Source organism: Alligator mississippiensis, chromosome 5, assembly GCF_030867095.1.
Source record: "Alligator mississippiensis isolate rAllMis1 chromosome 5, rAllMis1, whole genome shotgun sequence".
NCBI classification, from domain to species: Eukaryota; Metazoa; Chordata; order Crocodylia; family Alligatoridae; genus Alligator; species Alligator mississippiensis.
The window spans coordinates 148,246,939-148,267,005 of record NC_081828.1 but is presented as its reverse complement, the minus strand read 5'-3'; the positions used below and the strand labels follow the sequence as shown (position 1 = coordinate 148,267,005).

Genomic DNA, 20,067 nt, shown 5'->3' with positions numbered 1-20,067 from the left:
ACTTGGAAAATTAAGAAAAAACAGTGGCTGATATATCTCATTTTTCTTCAAGTCTGGGAGGGCTTAAAGGAATGATGGTTATAGAGAGCTGTCTTCCTGTTGAAAAGGGCTACAAAATCTCTGCCTCAAAATTTCTGTCCTGTTTCTCAGGTATTTACCTCCAAAACCAAATCATGTCAATCAGATTGGTTTTGGTTTTGTTTACTTGAAAAGATTATGGTTTGACAGATACTCATTCTATGTCATTAAAATGGCTGAGCACTCCAGAATGTACTGACGCTGAAACCACTGTAAGTGAAATGTTGTAAGGGCCTTTGGAAAGGACAGAACAAAGGTTCTTATGTATCCTTCTTGGAAAACAGATTTGGATAGTCAAAGAGATTATGTCACTGTACTCAAATACATAACTATACTAAGGTTTCTTGTTATCTCATTAGTGTTTTAACACATTCTGATGGGGTAGGCGCTGTGCTTACTAACAAAATGTAAATAAAGCTTTTCTTTCCTTAATTAAAACTGCATGATTTCATGACAAATAATAATATTTAAATATCTGCCTATGAAACTAATGGTAATCAGATCTTGTGCTGTGGGCTTTAAACTAATTTCCTGCAAGACAGAAACAAAGTTACACTGTGACTAGGTTAATTATGGATGGTGCAGAGTTGTATTCCACTGTTGAATTAGGAGAGTAGATTTAATGGATCAATAGTCTGATTCTGTAAGGCCTGTGTTTCTAAAAGCTGTCATTACACAGAGTAGCTCTGGACACAGTTCAATGACTCTCTACAGCATGGTCCTCAACCTTTCTAGACTCAAGGCATCCCTCTGTAACTTTTCTGAATTGAGAGGCACCCATTCCAAAAACTGATTTACAGTGCTTACCTCCTGGGAGAGAGGCTGGGAGGTGGGGGTCAGGGAATGGGAGAGTCTGAGCCTGCCTTTATCTGTTTACCTCCACACTTCCTGCAGCATCCTTCAATGGATCTCATGGCACTCAGAGTGCTCCCATCACCTGGTTGAGAACCATTGCTTTACATAAAGATTCTACTATTTTCATTATTATAGCACTGCAAAGGTTAGTATAAATTGCAATTAATTAGCCAAAAGATGGATTTTTATTAAAATCCCTTTTTCTTCTATGTTGGGGATCCTCCCAGTTCTCCCCTACAGAAGAGCAGACCCACTCCTTGCTCTCCTCTGGGCTGATCCATACAAGTGTAGGGAGAGGAGGGGAGCACTCAGCCACTGCAGTAAAGCTCCACTTTCCTTTGCCCTCCTCCTCCACCACCACTCACGCAACAGAAGCAGCAATATAAAAGCCAAAGGGGACAGTAATTGAGCGTGTGAAGACTTTCCCCAACCCTGCTCTTGGCTCCCCCTTGCCACCCAGCTGAGCAGTGGGGCAGCATTTTAAAAGCCAGCAGCTCAGAACAGGGCTTAGGGAAAGCCTCCCCAACCTGGTTTCTGCTCCTGGCTCTCCTTTGTTGCCCCACTGTCCAGCTGAACATTGGGGCAGAAATTTAAAATCCAGTGGTTGGGAGCAGGGCTTCACCTACCAAGCTACAGAAGGAAGCTGCTGCTCAAGACTGGGATGACCCTGGTCTCGGGAAGGCAGGGAGCCTTTCCCACAGCTCCACTCCTCTTGCTCTCCTGCTTTAAATCACTCCTATGTCACTCAACTGGATGGTAAGGCAACAAGGAGCAGGAAGAGTTAAGCCAGAGGAAACTGTATAGATGTTCAGTCTCTTGGGAGAAACTCTCCTGGGAATGATAACCCTAGTTGGTGGTGGGTTAGTTTTCTCCTGGAATGATCATTTTTTCTGCAGGAGAAAAAGCCTGAACATCTGAACAGTAATTCTGGGAGGACAGTGTTTCTTCATTTGGAAACTGAACATCTATACCTGGTCAGTATTTTAAAGCTAGTGAAACAAAATATGTCATAAATTGAGAAACATCTGGAATGCATTTGCAAGGAGTATTAGAATAGGCAGTTATTAAATTTTAGCATAACTTGTTAGAAAAGTTAGTGCAGTGGATTTATTTTCATAACTGTTAAAAGAAAAATATTTTCATAACTGTTAAAAGAATAATAGCAATATAAAGTGTCTCAATCTAGTTTGTATCACACTGCCACCTACAGGGATAGGTGAAATAGAAAGAGTATAGTCACTAAGATATACCTAGTATACCTGCTAATGTCATAAGATTTGAGCTCTATTTCAGAAACACCTTTGTTAAAGTTTGGAAAGATGTTAATTTTAGGAATCATTAAAGAGAACATGTACTGTGTTTACAAACATGCAGGCACTCTGGTTTTCTCCTCTTAGGCCCAGAGCAGATGTTATACTTAGATACCATTAACCAGTTAATCATATCTTAAAGTGCAGCCTACCGCATGTTCAAGTGATTAATGGTGCAAAGAAACAGGAAATTAGCCACAAAGTTATTGCATGAAGTATGTGTAATAACTTTGTGGCTGGTTGCCATTGCACCTTAAATTGAACATGTGGCTGATAACGTCTCCAGTCTCTGACAATCAGCTGATTGTCCACATGATGAGGACTGTACAGGGCTTGACATGTAGTGCTTCTCATCTACCAATGATCAACTGATCAGAAGCAGTCCAGGGCCACGCTGTGGAAGCTCCCAAACTGCTGATGATCAGCTGAGTCAGAGTGCTCCACCACTCAAACTTGGAGTGCTCCCAATCTCCCAATCATCAGCTGATCGGGAGTACTCCAGAGCTTAAGCTGATCAGGAGCGCTCCATCACTCAAGCCCTGGAGTGCTCCCAATCTGCCAATCATCAGCTGATCATTGGATGGCTCTGGGAACTTCACCGGGCCCCATGGGTCTCAGAAAACCTGACAATCAGCTAGTGGTTGTTAGGCACTTTGCCAGTGCAGGGGGAACCTGGAATAATGATCCTGAATTGGCAAGTATGGCATGATCAAGATCTGATCCCTGGTCCCAAATTGCACCTTCTGACATGCAGAAGTGACATAGAAGGAGGCGTAATTGTTGGGATCACAGACAAGACCCCATCATGCCTTCAAACGAATGTCCGCCAGTGACCTTATTCTACAGGTTGTTCGTGACTTGTATTGTGCAGACGGCCATGCATCTCTTAACTAGGCTATAGGTAGCAGGCTATACTGTATGAGAGAGACAGCAAACACCTGAATCAGTCTGGAGTGTCCACAGCTCAGCAGCTGAAAACCTGAGTCTGCTCCTGACCTAAGGTCTTCCAATTAGCAGTGCAGTGTACTTCTGCAGTAAGTGCCTCTTAATCACGAAGTGAAGGATGCATCAGTTAAAGATCAGGTGATGAGTTCGTTACCGGTATACACAACATGGTTGTCTCAGATCATTGCTAATGTTGAGCAGGGTTTGGAATTATTTCTGTACAAATAATCAAATCAACATTTCAAATGGATTTCATATCCCAAGGCTTCTTTATACCACATGCATGAATTATAACTCTTTCTTGCCTGTTTGAGCTAGTCTGCCTCTCTTTTCCATCCTGCTCTGCTCTCCTTCTGAGTCTCCCTCCGAAGCCAGGAAGGCAGCTCTACTTTTAAAAGCAATCTCTTCCCTTCTATAGCACTCCTCAGTCATTCTAGCTGCAGTGGTTTTCTATAGTTCCTGATAACAGTAGTTGCCTTGTTAAATTACATTTTTCATTTTAAAGTTTATAATTAAAGCTGTTGCCCCTGTTCTTAAAAAATAGCATTTGAATTAGCAGTCTATTCAGGTAGATACAAATATTTTGAAATTAAAAGTGAGTAACTTTGAGAAATTACTTACAGTAACAGGAAAGAAAGAGGTGTTTAAGAGGCTTCTTAAGAGGTCTAGCAATGAGTTAAAAGGAAATAAAATGCCAGGGTATGCTGGATCTCCAGAATGGAGCCTCAATTAAGATGTTACAGAGACATCTTTATTCACTGTTTGCCTATTTTACATCACTTCTAGATATTTGTGTTTTATTCTGTCTACCATCTGGCTTGATGTAAAAAGTAAAATACCTTAGATATTAACCACACAGGTAAAAAAATTCTCATTGAAAACACGGGGCCTAATTCTATATTCACTTGTTATGGTGTGTATAAATCAGAATAACCAGTAAAACGAATGAACTACTGTAACACTTATGGGTAAAGGGAATAAGGCCTATAGATGTGAAATACCAAGCATTCTGTGTAGGGCTTTATGTAACTTTGTTTAGCTGAGCAAAATGGAGAATAGTTAAAAAAAATTGCCATTTTTAAAATCTTGTTGTAAATACTCAGCATGCTGTGATCATAAACTGTGTAATGGTATTTGCCATGAATAAATGCTTGTAGATGCCATAATATAAATAACTGTTTTTGTACATTAAGACATTCTTTCTCTTATGAGGGTTTCCATCCCAGGGGCACTCTGCAGACAGGACTACACAAATAAAACCATCAAGTATTCACTGAATGATCCAGTCATTAGCATGCTAGAATACTTTGTAATGGTTTGCTCTGGTTTTTTTAGAGACAAATTATGAAATAACGGAGATATATCAAGTCAGCCAAATTATGTTCATTTTGTGTTTAATCTGAATATTGTTTCCACTGTGGTCAAAACACAAAGTGCTAAATGCAACATGGCTTCAGCAGGAGGAAACTAGTACTTCATGTTCCCATAATAATTTTAATAGCTTCAGTGACAGGTATCCAGAGGAAGATAATGAGAAGAAAGCATTAAGATGCCTCACATAAAACCTTGTGCTCATTGACCAGGTTTGTTGTAAGGAGGAAGCAGCAGGAAGTCCCAAAGTATAAATTACATATCAGGTTGTGATAGTAAGTGTACATCTAAGAGACACCTTGCTGAAATCACTGAAGCCTTACAATGCCTACACTACAGCAGACACTACAGTACATACTAAACTCAATTGTTCTGACTAAGTACATATATGGATACGATATAGCAGCATTCAAGAAAAGATAGCTATTGCTTTGCCAGCTCATCAGGAGCCATTGGAAAATATATTTTTTCTGATTAAATTAGGCTGAATTTGGAGTACAGGTGAAAAATGGTGGCTAGCTTGAATGGCATTTGAAGAATGTCTAGATGTACTTACCCTGTTAGCACTTTTCTAGTTATAAACTTTAAAATATTGGTATAACTAAAAATGGTCCTCCATCAAAGTATCATATCCTGATCTATGAAAAAATCTAGATCCAAACTTTGCAGATTAATTATGTCACTGTAATGAAAGCCAAATAGAAAAAAAGCAGGATAAGACTAAGAGAGTGTGTTCATGATTCTAGAATAAACTTCCTGAAATAATTGAGGTTGAATCACTTTTCAAATTTTCCAGGGATATCGAAATTTGCCTTGCCTCACAAAGGTGGTTGAAAGATTTAATTTAAATATGTTTAATCTGCAGACACAGATACAGTATAAATTCACAGTAACACTGTGAACTGAATCAAATCACTGGTTCTAAAACCCAAACTTTGGGAATGTTAGATCCTATGAAGCTAAACTTTTGGTCTGTGGCTCATTTCTGTACTAAACAAGCCTAAAAAACCTTTTTAATTTCATTTTTCCTCACTTTATTTGAAACGCTGGGCCAGAAAAATAGGTTAAAAATCATTGTTTTCAGTTAGACTTCAAAGTACCCTGGAAATTATGTCTCCTGCTACTTTGATAGTAACTTTTTTCATAGATTTCATAGATTTCATAGACATTAGGGCTGGAAGGGACCTCGGAAGATCACTGAGTCCAGTCCCGTGCCCCAGGGGCAGGAAGTCAGCTGGGGTCATAGGATCCCAACAAGATAAACATCCAAATTTCTCTTGAAGGCATTCAAAGTAGGTGCTTGAACCACCTCTGATGGCATGTGTGCCCGCCTCCTCTCGACTAGGCGCTCTCAAGCTGCCTTCGCTCGGGTGGCTGTTCTAGCTTGCCCCGAGCCTATGAGAGGGCCCCAGAAGGTACCTCGGGTGGTGTCGGGAGGCCCCCTAACCTCGCCTGCCACGACTTCGGATGGAACCTCAGTGGTGGGGGTCTCCGTTAACGCTGCCTCCAGGGTCGTCACACCTTCGGCGGGCACTCACGGGGCTCCAACCTCCCCTACACCCTGGCCAATCGCCACCTGCTGCTGCGGGTCTCCCTGTGGCCTTCCTTTGGCGATCCCGCCGTGTTTTCGTTCCTGTGCCTCCCGGTGGTCCCCACTCCGGAGACCCAAGCTTCCCAGACTGGAATCCGCCTTGAGGGTCTCACACCCTGATTCCCTGCTGCCCCTAGCCTACACTGACCCAAAGCCCCCGCAACACAAAATGAGAGAGCCTAAAGGAAAGCGAACAACAAAACAGAAAGTCAAGCCCTTCTATCACGCCTGGCCCAGGATCTGACCCGGGTGCCTAAGCCCCGATAGACGGGCCGCCCTGGCTCAAAGTCTGTCGGGTGGCTTAAGGCCACCGACTCCCCCGGGTGTCTACCCTCCGGGACCGTGGCTCCCGCTCTCTGGGAGTCTCGTATCCGGCGTTCACTCCCTCGCCGGTTCCACTGCCGGTTCCTCCGCCGGTCCGTCTGTCAGCTCTCCCTCCGGGTCCGCTGCCAGTTTCCTCACCGGCTATGCCGCCTGCTCCCTTACCAGAACCGTAGCCGATTCCTTCTTTAGTCTTGCTGCCAACGTCGTCTCCACCTTCTCTGTCAGCTCCCTTAAGAATGCAGCTCTCACTGCTGTAGCTGCTGGCGCTGCTGCCGCTGCTGCTGCCATTCTCACCGCCGCTGCCGACACCGCTGCCACTACCACTGCTTCCCCCGTCGGGCTGGGTACACGGGCCCCGCAGGCGGGGGTCCTGCTCTTGGGGTTCCCTGCGGGCTTTCCCCACTTCCCTCCCTGCCCCGCTCCCAGGGCCGCCTTTTATTCCTGCCGGGTGGCGTCTCCTGCTGATGTCACCCAGTCCCAGCTGGAGATAAGCGCGGCTTACAAATCACGCCGGCTGTTTTCCCGCGCGCGTGTCCCTGCTCCCTCCGGCTTCTGCGTGGGGTAAGTAAGTGTTTACTTCCCCCCTGGTTTTGCCCCGGGATTTCCTTCTAACCCCGGCATCCCTGGGACAGCATGCTATTCCAGACCTTGTAGGCTCGGACAGTAAAGAAATACTTCCTTATGTCCAGCCAGAAACAGTCTTGCAGGAGTTTATAACCGTTCGACCTTGTCATCCCTTGGGGCGCTCTGGTGATCAATCATTCCCCCAGATCCTGATGAACACCCCTTATAAACTTATAGGTGGCCACCAGATCACCCCTGAGCTTGCACTTTTCCAGACTGAAGAGTCCCATAGCTCTCAGCCTCTTGTCGTAAGGTCTGTTTTCCTGACCTCTTTAGTGCAATCCAGAACATGGAAGTAAACTGAGAATTCGTGAAAATGTTAATATGTGAAAAAGAGATTTTATGATGTTTCTAAAGCTTTAATAATAAATGAAGGATAAAAAAGCAAAAAGGTTAAAATGGGTTAGGATTTTTTTTTCTTTTTAATCCTAAAGTTGTTCTTATTTCATCCAAACTGATTTGGTGCTTTTTAACTTTAAGATATTTTTACTTCTCTTGGATTCCTCAGATTTTGCTGTTTTGAGAATAATCTGATTTGCTGCCCACAAAGGAGGTATAACTAACCACACTACCATGTCCATTGCCACAAGCAGTCTCAGACCTGGGGCTCCTAATCCTTTGGTTGGTTGGTTTGTTTGTTTCACAGCAATGTACTCCTCTGGCTGGTGTGGCAACTTTTTATTATATATATTTATAAAGCACCTACTGGTATATTTGCAACATCTGGATAAGCAGTTGATTCCCTTTTCCCTCCCCATCCTGCTATAGCTCCCACTCTGTCTGTGCTTTATTGTCTGCAGTTCAGTGAGAGACAGCATGGGGAAAGACCCAAACAAAATGAGCAACTGGTAGCATCTAATCCCAGATTCAGCCCCACTACTTCCACATGTATTAAACACTCCCTGCCTGCCTTTTTTACTCTTCTGTTTTGGAGGAGGAAAAAGAACAGTTGAAAGCATCAGAGTGAATGTCTTGGATACTGAGGGAAACCGAGGGGATTTCAGAGAGAGGAGGAAACTAGATGTACCTGGGAAGAGTAGTTGGAAGATGTGAGGAGTGAAAGAAACCAAGGACGATGAGGGCAATAGAAAGAAGAAAGGAGAATAATCCAGAATGGTAAACAACGAAAGGGAAGACACTGATGAAGAGAGACGTGGACTTCCAAAGTCAAGAAAGGTGTTTGTGCAACTCTCCTGTTAATTCACTGATGCATCACTTTAAACTGAAAACTGTAGTGCAGCAGTTCCCAAACTCTGACAGATTGCGCACCACCAATTTAAAATGATACAACCTTAAGTACCACCAGCACATTTTTCATTTCATCCTAAGTATCACCAGCAATTTTTTGTCATATAATATAAATATAATAAATCTGTTAATGTGTACCACTGACAGGTTGTCTGCATACCACTGGTGGTACCCATACCACAGAATGAGAACCACTGCTGTAGGACAAATAGACTTCTTAAGTCTCACCATAAGACATTCCCCAGGCTTCTAGTCTTTTTTCGTAGCTCTTTACTCTTTTAATCATCGTCATCACTGGAAGCATGGACACAGCAACCCAGTAATGGCTTCAAAACCAATGCAGAGGCAATACTCCCTCACTTCAACTTGATATTCCAGTCCCTGTACATCCAAAGATCGCATTAGCTTTCTCTTACCTACCATCTTGTACTGAAAGCTCATGTTCCATTGTCTATCATAGATTTCATAGACATTAGGGCTGGAAGGGACCTTGGAAGATCATCGAGTCCAGCCCCCTGCCCAAAGGGCAGGAAGTCAGCTGGGATCATAGGATCCCAGCAAGATAAGCATCCAGTTTGCTCTTGAACGTGTTCAGTGTAGGCTCTTGAACCACCTCCGGTGGCAGGCTGTTCCAGACCTTGGGGGCTCGGACAGTAAAGAAATTCTTCCTTATGTCCAGCCTGAAATGGTCTTGTCGTAGTTTATGACCATTCGACCTAGTCGTCATCCCTTGGGGCGCTCTGGTGAACAAACATTCCCCCACATACTGGTGGTCATCCCTGATAAACTTGTAGGTGGCCATCAGATCACCCCTGAGCCTGCACTTTTCCAGGCTAAAGAGCCCCAGGGCTCTCAGCCTGTCATCGTAGGGTCTGCTTCCCTGACCTCTGATCATGCGCATGGCTCTTCTCTGGACTCTCTCAAGCTTCTCCACATCCTTTTTGAATTGTGGAGCCCAAAACTGGACGCAGTACTCCAGCTCCAGCCTCACCAAGGCCGAGTACAAGGGGAGAATGACGTCCTGGGATTTGCTTGAGAAGCATCTATGGATGCAAGCCAGCGTTTCGGTCGCTTTACTAGCCGCAGCATCGCACTGCAGGCTCATGTTCATCTTGTGGTCAATGATGACCCCCAAGTCTCTTTCTTCCATAGTGCTAGCCAACACAGCACTGCCGAGCCTATAAGGATGCTGCGGGTTTTTCTTCCCAAGGTGGAGAACCTTGCATTTATTGGCGTTGAACACCATCAGATTCTCGTCCGCCCACTTGCTGAGCCTGTCCAGGTCAGCCTGGATCACCCGCCTGTCTTCTGGTGCAGATGCTTTGCCCCAAAGTTTGGTGTCATTGGCAAACTTGGCCAGTCTGCTTCTGACTCCAGTGTCCACATCATTAATGAAGATGTTGAATAGTATGGGTCCAAGGACAGAGCCTTGGGGGACCCCACTGGTCACAGGACACCATGATGAGTGACTTCCATCAATTACTACCCTCTGGGTCCGACCCCGGAGCCAATTTTCCAGCCAGTGGGTCGTGGAGGACCCAAGGCGACAATTGGCCAGTTTCTCCAAGAGGCGATCATGGGACACCAGATCGAAGGCTTTTTTGAAGTCAAGATATATGACATCAACCTCTTCTCCCTTGTCCAGGTGATAGGTCACCTGGTCGTAGAAGGAAATGAGATTGGTCAAGCAAGAGCTACCCGCAACAAACCCATGCTGGCTATCCCTTAAGATGTTGGCGTTGGCCAGTCCATTAAGGATGGCCTCTTTAATAAACTTTTCTAAGATCTTCCCTGGGATAGAAGTCAGGCTGATGGGCCTATAGTTAGCCGGATCCAGTTTCCTCCCTTTCTTGAAGATAGGCACATTGGCCTTCTTCCAGTCTTCGGGCACTTCACCAGAGCGCCAAGAGTTTTCAAAGATCCGCGCTAGGGGCTGGGCTATGATGCTTGCCAGCTCCTTGAGTACCCTGGGGTGAAGATTGTCAGGGCCGGCTGACTTGAAGGTATCCAGCTTCTCAAGAAGTTCCTTCACGAAGTCAGCATTAATGGAGGGCAGGGGATCACCCTCACCTGGACTTCCCTGTCCAGTAGCGGGCATGGGCATCCCATGGGACTGATGAAAGACCGACGCAAAGTACCTATTTAATAGGTTGGCTTTTTCCTGGGCATCAGTTGTCGGTTGCCCCATCTGGTCCAATGTTGCCCCTGCTTTTCCTCCGGCTCCCCACATATCTGAAAAAGGACTTTTTATTGTCCTTGATGCTCAAAGCTAGTTGGAGTTCAGTTGCAGCCTTGGCTTTCCTGGTCTGCTCCCTAAAGGACCGGACCAGTGCAGAATTATCCTCTTTGGAGGTGACTCCCATCCTCCATCCTTTGTAGGCCTTTCTCTTTCACCTCAGGAGGTCTGCTAGGTCCCTGGAGAGCCAGGGGGGCTGCTGTGCCCTCTTGCTGCCTTTCCTCCGAGATGGAATAGACTTAGTTTGTGCATTGAGGATCGCTCCCTTGAGGAGCAACCGCACTTCTTGAACTCCCCTCTCCCCGTGGTCATGGTCCCTTAGGGCCTCACTGACAAGCCTCCTGAGCTTGTCAAAGTCGGCTTTCATGAAGTCAAGGACTTCCGTGTTGCTGACTGATTTGCCAGCTTTTCGGCGGATAGTGAAGGTGATCAGCTCGTGGTTGCTGTCACCCAGCTTCCCATCAATCACTAGGTCGCTGACTAGGTCATCCCCAGTAGCCAGTACCAGGTCGAGCAGCGCTTTGCCTCTCGTTGGCCCATAGACTTCTTGAGTCAGGTAGAGGTCATCCACCCACAAGAGGTAGCTTTGCGACCACTCAGATTTTGCTGAGCGATCCTCCCACGAGATGTCCAGGTAATTGAAGTCACCCATGACAACCATGGTCCTGGAGCATGCCGCCTCAGCCAGTTCCCAGGCAAACTCCTGGTCAAGCTCAGGACTTTGGGTGGGAGGTCTGTAGTAGACTCCCACCATTGTGTCCCCTGTGCCGTGTTCCCCACGGATTTTAACCCAGAGGGTCTCCAGCCGTCCACCCTGGTTGCCAATATCAGCTTGCAGGGACGTGTAGCTTTCCTTAACATAGAGAGCTACACCCCCGCCCCTTTTCTCTACACGATCCCTCCTGTACAGGGTATAGCCATCTATCCCCGTGGTCCAGTCATGGGTGGAGTCCCACCAGGTCTCCGTTATCCCTATGACATCATAATTATTTGCATTTAGCAGGAGGATGAGCTCCTCCTGCTTATTCCCCAAGCTCCTGGCATTTGTGTACAGGCAGGCAAGCATCCCCTGGGGGGCTCCTTCCTTGCCCACTGATTTTACCAGGGCTGGGGCAGGGGTGGGCTTCCTTAAGTGCCTTGAACTGCTGGCTTTGCAAGGATTGCTCAGCAGGCCAGCAGTGGCGGTAGTCCCCCCGTCCCCTAGCGGGCTTAGTTTAAAGCCCAGTGGAGCAGGTCAGCCAGTCTGGCTGAGAAGAGCCTCCTCCCTAGGGGAGAGAGGTGGAGGCCATCTCTTCCCAGCAGCTCGCTGCCTCTCTCACCAAAGAGCAGGCTGTGGTCATGAAAGCCAAAGCCTTCCCGACGACACCAGCGCTGCAGTCTTTGGTTGACCATGTGGATCCTCCTCTCCCTCCTCAGCCCGTAGCCTGAGACTGGATCATATAGGATCCTTGCATGTTCTGCAGTGTCATGCTAGGTTATAACCCTACACCCCCATCCTAAGTATAACCCACAGCCTCTGTCCTTAGACAGGTGAGCTTGCTTTTGGATGTTGTGACTAATGCTGTGGTACCCAGACCATAGATTGGGAACTGCTGCTGTAGTCCATATGTTAAGCACTACAGCAGTATGGAAGGTGTGGTAAGTGAAGCATGCTGGAGAATGAAATATAAAGGAAACCATCCTATAAGTTATTAAGTATCAAGTTATTTTGTTCTTAATTCAGTACTTGGACATTGATACAATTCCGAAGGGGAAGGAACAGAACTAACTAGCTATCTCCCCACCCTGCAAGTTTGCCGCTGAACTCTGCAACAGAATCTCCCCAGTGGATATAATATAGTGGCATGTGTGGTCAATTATAAGGGAGTAATGGAAGTAGAGAGCCATCTTTTGACATGTCATTGATAACCCCGAACCCCATGGGTATATGTATATATATGTGTGTGTGTGTGTGTGTGTGTGAACCCCGTGGGTGTATGTACACGCGTGCACGCGCGCGCGTGTGTGTGTACATATGCTCCCATTATAACTGCTCAGTGCTCTGTTACAAATTCCACCCAAAACACATGGTAGAAATATGGGCAAGATTCATCCTATTCTCCAGAATGACACTGAATTATCATCTGTTTATTGTTCGATTGTCATGCAGAGTTGCTCAGATTTAAGAAGCCTGGAGACCAATACGCTGATCTGTTGGCATATCTGACAATGGATCGGTCTTTATCCCTTATCTTTATGGTTCAGCTGCTTCCACACGAAGCTGCTATCACCTTCCTTATCCTGCCATTGAAACTGACTGATTGAACAACAGGTTAGTGACAAGCAGCATAGACATACTCTGACTCTGGGTCTGTTGAGTTTTAGATGGATTTAGTTTGCCCTTTGCTGAACTGAAGTTCAGCTGAATCAGTCCTTCCCAAGATAACATCATTTCAAACACTCACCTGTTTTGTTTATTTTCCTTGAGATACATGGTTCACTTGCCAGTTACATTAATAGAGCTGGAATATAAATCATGCTTAATGTAAAAGGTTTGGGCTCCAGTGTATTGGGCAGATATCCACATAGAGAGAAGAACAATTAGATCTTTTTACATTATAAAAGTTAAAAAATAAGGCTCTGACTAAGACCTTTTACACATGGGAATTTTCTCTGGTGAAGCCTGATGGATTGTCACTTTTGTTGCCAATATCAAGGGTAAATAAGAGGCTTAATAATTAGGGAGGAAAGAAAAAAATATAATACACCTCTCCAAATTTAGTATTATTAATGTGAAACAGAACAAATGTTATGCCCTTGCCCTTCCTGATCAGCTGTGGATTGTGGACATGAAATTATACTTGTTAACTGAACCGTCTTGCTTCCAGCAAGTTTTCTAATATGCAGACAGTGAAAACACTGCTACACTCTACCTGACTGTGGCTGTTCTTTAAAATAAATAAGTGAATAATAACATTTCTGTAAAGGTAACTTACAGTTAGATAAACAACGTCCATGCAGTTCTGTCAGCCTAGGCTTGCACCTGGACATACTAAAACAGTTGAACTGACCAAGGGGAAATTTTCCAAATATTTGAATTAGAAAACTCTTAACTTCAAATGCTAAAGCTGTTAAACAAGTAGGCAGAACAAACAAATAGCCTATGTAAGTTATAGATACATAATTATAATGATAAGTTTTAGTTTTTGATCCTCTGCAATCAAAAACACATGCACAGTACTCAGAACCAAAAAAGGGCCCAACTGCTCTGCTGGCTGAATGAACTTGAGGAAAAGAAGCATTTTCTTTTGCTACTTGCTTTTTCTAGCCTTTTCTGTACAATTGACATTTATGTCACTTACCTTTTAGCTTTCCAGTATGAAACGAGTAGTTATTTTTTACAACTATTAGCAAATGTGTCTGTAAGGAATGGAAAGAAATTTCCTTTGCAGATTATGGATTGGGTTTTTTTTGTATGATCTCAACTACCATTAGGACTTGCACCTTTTTAATTTGAATTATTTCTTTGATGCTTTTAGGCTTTGCTTTCTGTGTACCACACATACTGTGACTGTGGCCAAGGCCCCACCATTCGTTTAGGTTTGTAAAAAATACAATTAGCCTTTTTAATATCTAGTTCAGTCACAATTAAACCTGTCCTCATGGCTTGGGATTGGTCTTTCCAGAGGCTGTGGAGGTGTTTTTAATTATTCATTCTCTCATTTGTTTCTTACAGCTGTCTCAGCTGTGGTATATTATTCAAAGGTTAATGCAAACTGAGAACTGGGTAAATTAAATTTGTTTGACAGCTAGCAACCTGATGTATTATAGACACTGTAAGCTACAGATAGATGGCAACACCTTTGCTGTTGTGATGCTTAAAAAGACAGATTTTGTCTTTAAAACAACTGCTGGTTTTGATAGTGTGGCTGATATTATAAAAAAAGATAGTTCAATAACATTATATTCTCTGCAACCCGTTTTTGTTAAGAAAGAGTGAAGAGTAGAAATTGAAGAAACATTAGCGGCTATTATAGAAAATTGATATAGATACCATGACTAATGAACTGGTACATGGCACAGTACTAAGTCACCCAGCTGTATGCTGGGAATCCTGCACTCAGAAGTTTTAATGAAGGGAGCCCAAGGAATTTCAGGTGAAAGAGGGTTTTATTCACTTTCAGTGAATAAAATGAATAGTTGAGCAGTGAACATGACATGATGTCGTATAATAAGTGTATGCCTTGGATACATTGTGAGGCACTGAGCAAAGCCAAGAGCTGTCATCTGTTGTACACAGTTACTTCACAAACCTTGCATAGTCTGGGATTCTTTATTGTAATCATAACAAGAGCTTTTTCTCAAGAAATGCCTTAAGAAAATAATTTGTCATTTATTTTGAAAAAATCTGCCACCACTTCCTTTGCTGAAAAATAGGAGACAGGTGTCCACAAGGCACCATAATAATTGATTCTAACTAGAAATATGATCTGAAGTTGCCAATTTCTGTTGATAGGCAGGGAACCTAAAGATATTCCCTGGGTTCTTTAAACACAGGCATGTATTATTTGTATTATTTAATAACTATCTCAGGATTTAAACCTGAATATCTTATCCATATTTACTAAACTAAAGTAGAGATACAGACAGAATAAAAGCTAGTGTGCATCTGGAAGTCCACACCGGCCTCATCTGTTCATTCCTTAATGCACCTTAGATACTGCGCATTTAGTTTAGTACTTCCTTAACAAAGTACTAACTAAATGTGCTGTACCTAGAGTTATTGCTCAGTAGCGCCGGCAAGCAGTTATTTAATGATGTTTACTGCACATTAGCCTAATGACACTGTGCAGTAAACTACTAGCACGGTTTTTACCATGACACACTACTGCACAGTGTTTTTAGGCTAATGCACAGTATGTGTCTCATGTAGACATGCCCACTGAGTAAGATATATGGTCCTGAGAGTGAGTGTATTCCCTGAAAAGAGCCTACTTTGATGCCTAGAGAAATCAAATCACAAAAAGTATATTAGTTTTCAATATGCTTTAAAAATTGACTGAGTAATTGAGAGCTTTTACTATTTCCATGTAGAGAACTATATTATGTACATTTTAGTTTAGATAGTTTAAGTCAGGAATTTGCATTAACAAAGTTTAACTGGGATTAACATTTCCTTTTTGTAAGCTTTTCCCAACATTGTTATAATTGTAAAGAATCCTCCTGTATTAGTCACTGGAGTGCCTTAGAAAATCCAGGCACTGGGTCATTATTACAGCACCAAATTTTTGATGCAGTCAGTCTTGTATAATAACATGTGTTCCTACTATGCCACCTAGTGATGAGGTCAGCAGGGAAGTAATTGAATGGCTGAGAGACAAGAAGCCTCTGTCTTGTTTTATTGTAAACACCGTATCATGTCCTTCCACTAAAATACTTTAGGTGAGGCAGTCAGACAGCTAATTTCCCAAAGTTATTTGAATAATTTATTAACACAGTGATTATTATACATTTATGTGCCTGAATATCACTTTGGGCAAAGAAACTGATGACACTAGATATGTATATTATCATGGAATAACTTCGTGAAGGTGATATATCATTTTCACTTCTGGTGTGATTGCAAAGCCAATGTTACCATTAGTGTAACTGATACACTATATACTTAATTTTATGTGGTTATTATGTCCTATTTTTGCTTTCTATTTTAGTGCTGGACCCAAAGGAGACAACATTTATGAATGGAGGTCAACTATACTTGGGCCTCCAGGTTCCGTATATGAAGGTGGAGTTTTCTTCCTTGACATTACCTTTTCACCGGACTATCCTTTTAAACCACCTAAGGTTAGTAGAAGGATCTTAATAGTCTAATAGCAGTACTCAGTGAATAAATAATAAATGGTATATGCCTTTACTTCCTATTTTTAATAGTAGTTGTAATGGCGGGGGGGGGTGCACGTTGTTAAAGAATCATGATTAGGCATAAAAGCTTTCATGAAAATCATATTAAAACCAAGCATTTTAAAAGGAGAAGTCTGAAAAACTGTCCAAGATTTCAAATGCATTTATTCAATAAAATCAGACTCTTGTCAAATTGTTAAATTCCAGAAGGTTTTTTTATTACTATTATTGACATAAATACAGTTATACAGCTCAAGTAATGCATTTAAAATAAGTATGCAAAACCTGTCACTGCTGATGTAGTTTTAGATTAAAGTTAATCAGTACATTATCTATTAGTGCTATGCAAAAACAACAAGTAAATGACCACTTTGACTCACTTTTCAGTAAAGATGGTATCATGGAAGATGGTGTAAAAACAACATTGCTACAGGGAATAAGCATATTGAACAGTAAATTCTATATCTACTTGAACATCAGTAAACATTTATTACAGTAACATATGTTATCATATTGTTACCACACATGTGCACACGCGCGCGCGCGCACACACACAATGTTACTGTATTTACTTGAATACAAGATGAGATATTTTCTCCCAATTAGCATGGTGAAAAAAGCCCTTCATTTTATAACCATATACAAGGAAATCTCACTAAATACATTGTTTATCATTGAACTGCTACCAAAAGCAGCATGTGCTCGGCAATGGAAACCAACAATGAAGTTGACTTAGTACAGTCAAAACCGAGCATGGCTATAAAACGAATGTCTCACATTTGGCAAACTTGCTGATGGGAACCTACCACAGGGATACGTTAGTGCAGCCCATCTGAATAAGATATATGGTAATGCCCATTAAATGCAGTCCCCTTCACCACCGACTCTTTTTCAAGTCATAGTGAGCCACTACATTGCAGACATAGTGACTTCCTCTTCACTCCCCCAACTGAACTGCACCTTTCTTTCCCATTTCCAATGATTCCTGTTTCCTCACCAGCCCTAAGTGCATGGCAAACATCATGAAATGGGATCCCATACTGTTCACCTAGAATCCCTCTGTTGCCCACTCTCTCAGCCTGTTGTATATGATTATTGTGGCCCCACCCTCCATGAGGTAAAGCTGGACCAGGCTCCCTTATGCCTCATCTGTATATAATTTCTTAGAGGATTCCAGAACTCGTGACAAGAACAACTGGTTCCAGTCATGAGTAGGGGGTTAATTAGCACATAGATCCTTTATGGAGGGTATCGGGAGTAAACACATATGCTGTGGGGTCACCATGGCTTGAAATGCTGTAGACTCTGGTGGGGGCCAGTCCAATAAGCTATTTAGTAAATCACAAGCCTTTTGGCTTTGGACTAATCATGCCAAAGTGTTCCTCAAAAGTGTGTTTATGGTGTCCCTGTGTAAAACTTGCAATAGTTTCAAAATAAGGTAACAAGCATCAATTCTGGATGTACTAATTGTGTGGGTATTATATGCAAATTGATACAGTTATGCTTAATTTCAAAGTTATTGTTTTCAAACTTGCTTCCCAGTTCTGTGGGCTCAGGGAGAACAGGATTTGATGGTTGGGAGAGAGGGAAGAGGCTGCCATGGGAAAAAGTTGGGAGGATGCAAAAAGCAAAGGGGCTACCTAAAACCCCAGTTTTATTTTCCCTCTTGTAGCAGTGGTAGGGGGACAAATTCAATGCAAACCTCCAATAATTAGATTCTATACCTGGAAAATTATAACAAATTTATAATGTTTCCATATATAGAATGTAATTATTGGGGGAGACGTCTTATAGTCAGAATCATCTTGTACTGAAGTAAATATGGTAATTAAGCTTGAGAAAACAGAGCTAGTGTAAGGACTATAAAGTAAGGTATGGAACTGGCTAACAGGGATGAGAACTGATGGAAGAAACAGCAGGTCCTGGTGATCTCCACTCCAGAGTGCTTAGGGAACTGGCAGAGGTCATTGCAGGACCCCTGGCACAGCTTTACAAGCACTCATAGTGCTCTGGTGAGGTGCTTGATGCCTGGAAAAGGGCCAATGTAGTCCCCATTTTCAAAAAAGGGAGGAAAGAGGTCCCAGGAAACTATAGGCCCGTTAGTCTTACCTTCGTCCTGGGGAAGCTGTTTGAGAAAGTTATCCAGGAGCACATCTGCAAGGGACCAGCAGGGGAGTTTATGCTTAGGGGCAATCAACACGGGTTCATTAGAGGCAGGTCCTGTCAGACCAACCTGGTGGTCTTCTATGACCAGGTCACAAAATCCTTGGCCGCAGGTATCGCGGTTGGACATAGTTTTTCTGGACTTTAGGAAGGCCTTCAACACTGTCTCTCACCACATCCTCATTAAAAAATTAGGCATCTGTAGCGTTGACGCCTACAAAGTCAGCTGGGTCACAAATTGGCTTGAGGGCTGCAACCAGAGAGAGGTGGTGGACGGGTCATTTTCGACCTGGAGAGATGTGGGCAGTGGGGTTCCCCAGAGCTCAGTCCTCGGGCCCGCACTGTTCAATATCTTCATCGGCGATTTGGACAAGGGGGTGAAAAGCACCTTGTTCAAATTCGCAAATTACACTAAGATGTGGGGAGAAGTGAGCACGCTAGAAGAGAGGGACAGGCTACAACTAGATCTCGACAGGTTACAGAGGTGAGCGAATGAGAATAGGATGGGTTTCAATATGGACAAGTGCAAGGTGTTGCACCTGGGGAGGAAGAACCAACAGCATACCCACAGACTGGGGAACTCCCTTCTCATCAGCACAGAGGCAGAGAAGGATCTTGGAATCACTATTATTTCCAAGATGAACATGGGCCGCCAATGTAGGGACGCAGTCAGGAAGGCTAACCGCACCTTGTCATGCATCCACAGATGCATCATGAGCGGGTCCAAGGAGGTGATCCTACCCCTCTATGCCACATTGGTCAGGCTGCAGTTGGAGTACTGCGTCCAGTTCTGGGTGCTGCACTTCAGGAGAGATGTGGCCAGCATCAAGAGGGTCCAGAGGAGGACCACTTCCATGATTAGGGGGCAGCAGGGCAGGCCCAACGAGGAGAGGCTACAGGACCTGAACCTGTTCAGCCTCCACAAGAGAAGGCTGAGAGGGGATCTGGTGGCCCTCTACAAACTAGCCAAGGGAGACCAGCAGGCAATGGGAGAGTCCCTGTTCCCCCAAGCACTAGTGGGAGTAACAAGGAATAATGGCCATAAGTTGACTGACAGTAGATTCAGGTTAGGTATGAGGAGGCACTACTTCACTGTCAGGACAGCTAGGATCTGGAACCAACTTCCAAGGGAAGTGGTGCTCGCCCCTACCCTGGGGGTCTTCAAAAGGAGGCTAGACAGCCACCTAGCTGGGGTCATTTGACTCCAGCATCCTTTCCTACATATGGCAGGGGTCAGACTGAATGATCTGCTTAGGTCCCTTCCGACCCTAAATTTACGCTCAAGTTGGTGTAAGTTGCCATATTTACTGCACAGTACAGGCATGCTTGTGTAGCTATACCTCGGTATTGTGCAATAACTTTGGTTACTGCGCAGTCAGTGTACACATGTAGATGTGTCCATTGTGTACAATTCTTGTCCGTCATGTCCCAGGCAGATGACT

At 43.7% G+C, this 20,067-nt stretch overlaps 1 protein-coding gene across 4 annotated transcripts in view; it reads left to right on the top strand.

Moving 5' to 3' along the window:
* LOC102558191 (ubiquitin-conjugating enzyme E2 E2) overlaps window positions 1-20,067 on the top strand; it is a 331,636-nt gene that overhangs the window by 252,644 nt on the left and 58,925 nt on the right. For all 4 annotated transcript variants that reach the window (XM_006271829.4, XM_059728852.1, XM_019497978.2 and 1 more), the window contains one exon: window positions 16,273-16,405. In XM_006271829.4, coding sequence (XP_006271891.1) covers window positions 16,273-16,405 — 133 coding nt within the window. The remainder of the gene's footprint in view (window positions 1-16,272; window positions 16,406-20,067) is intronic.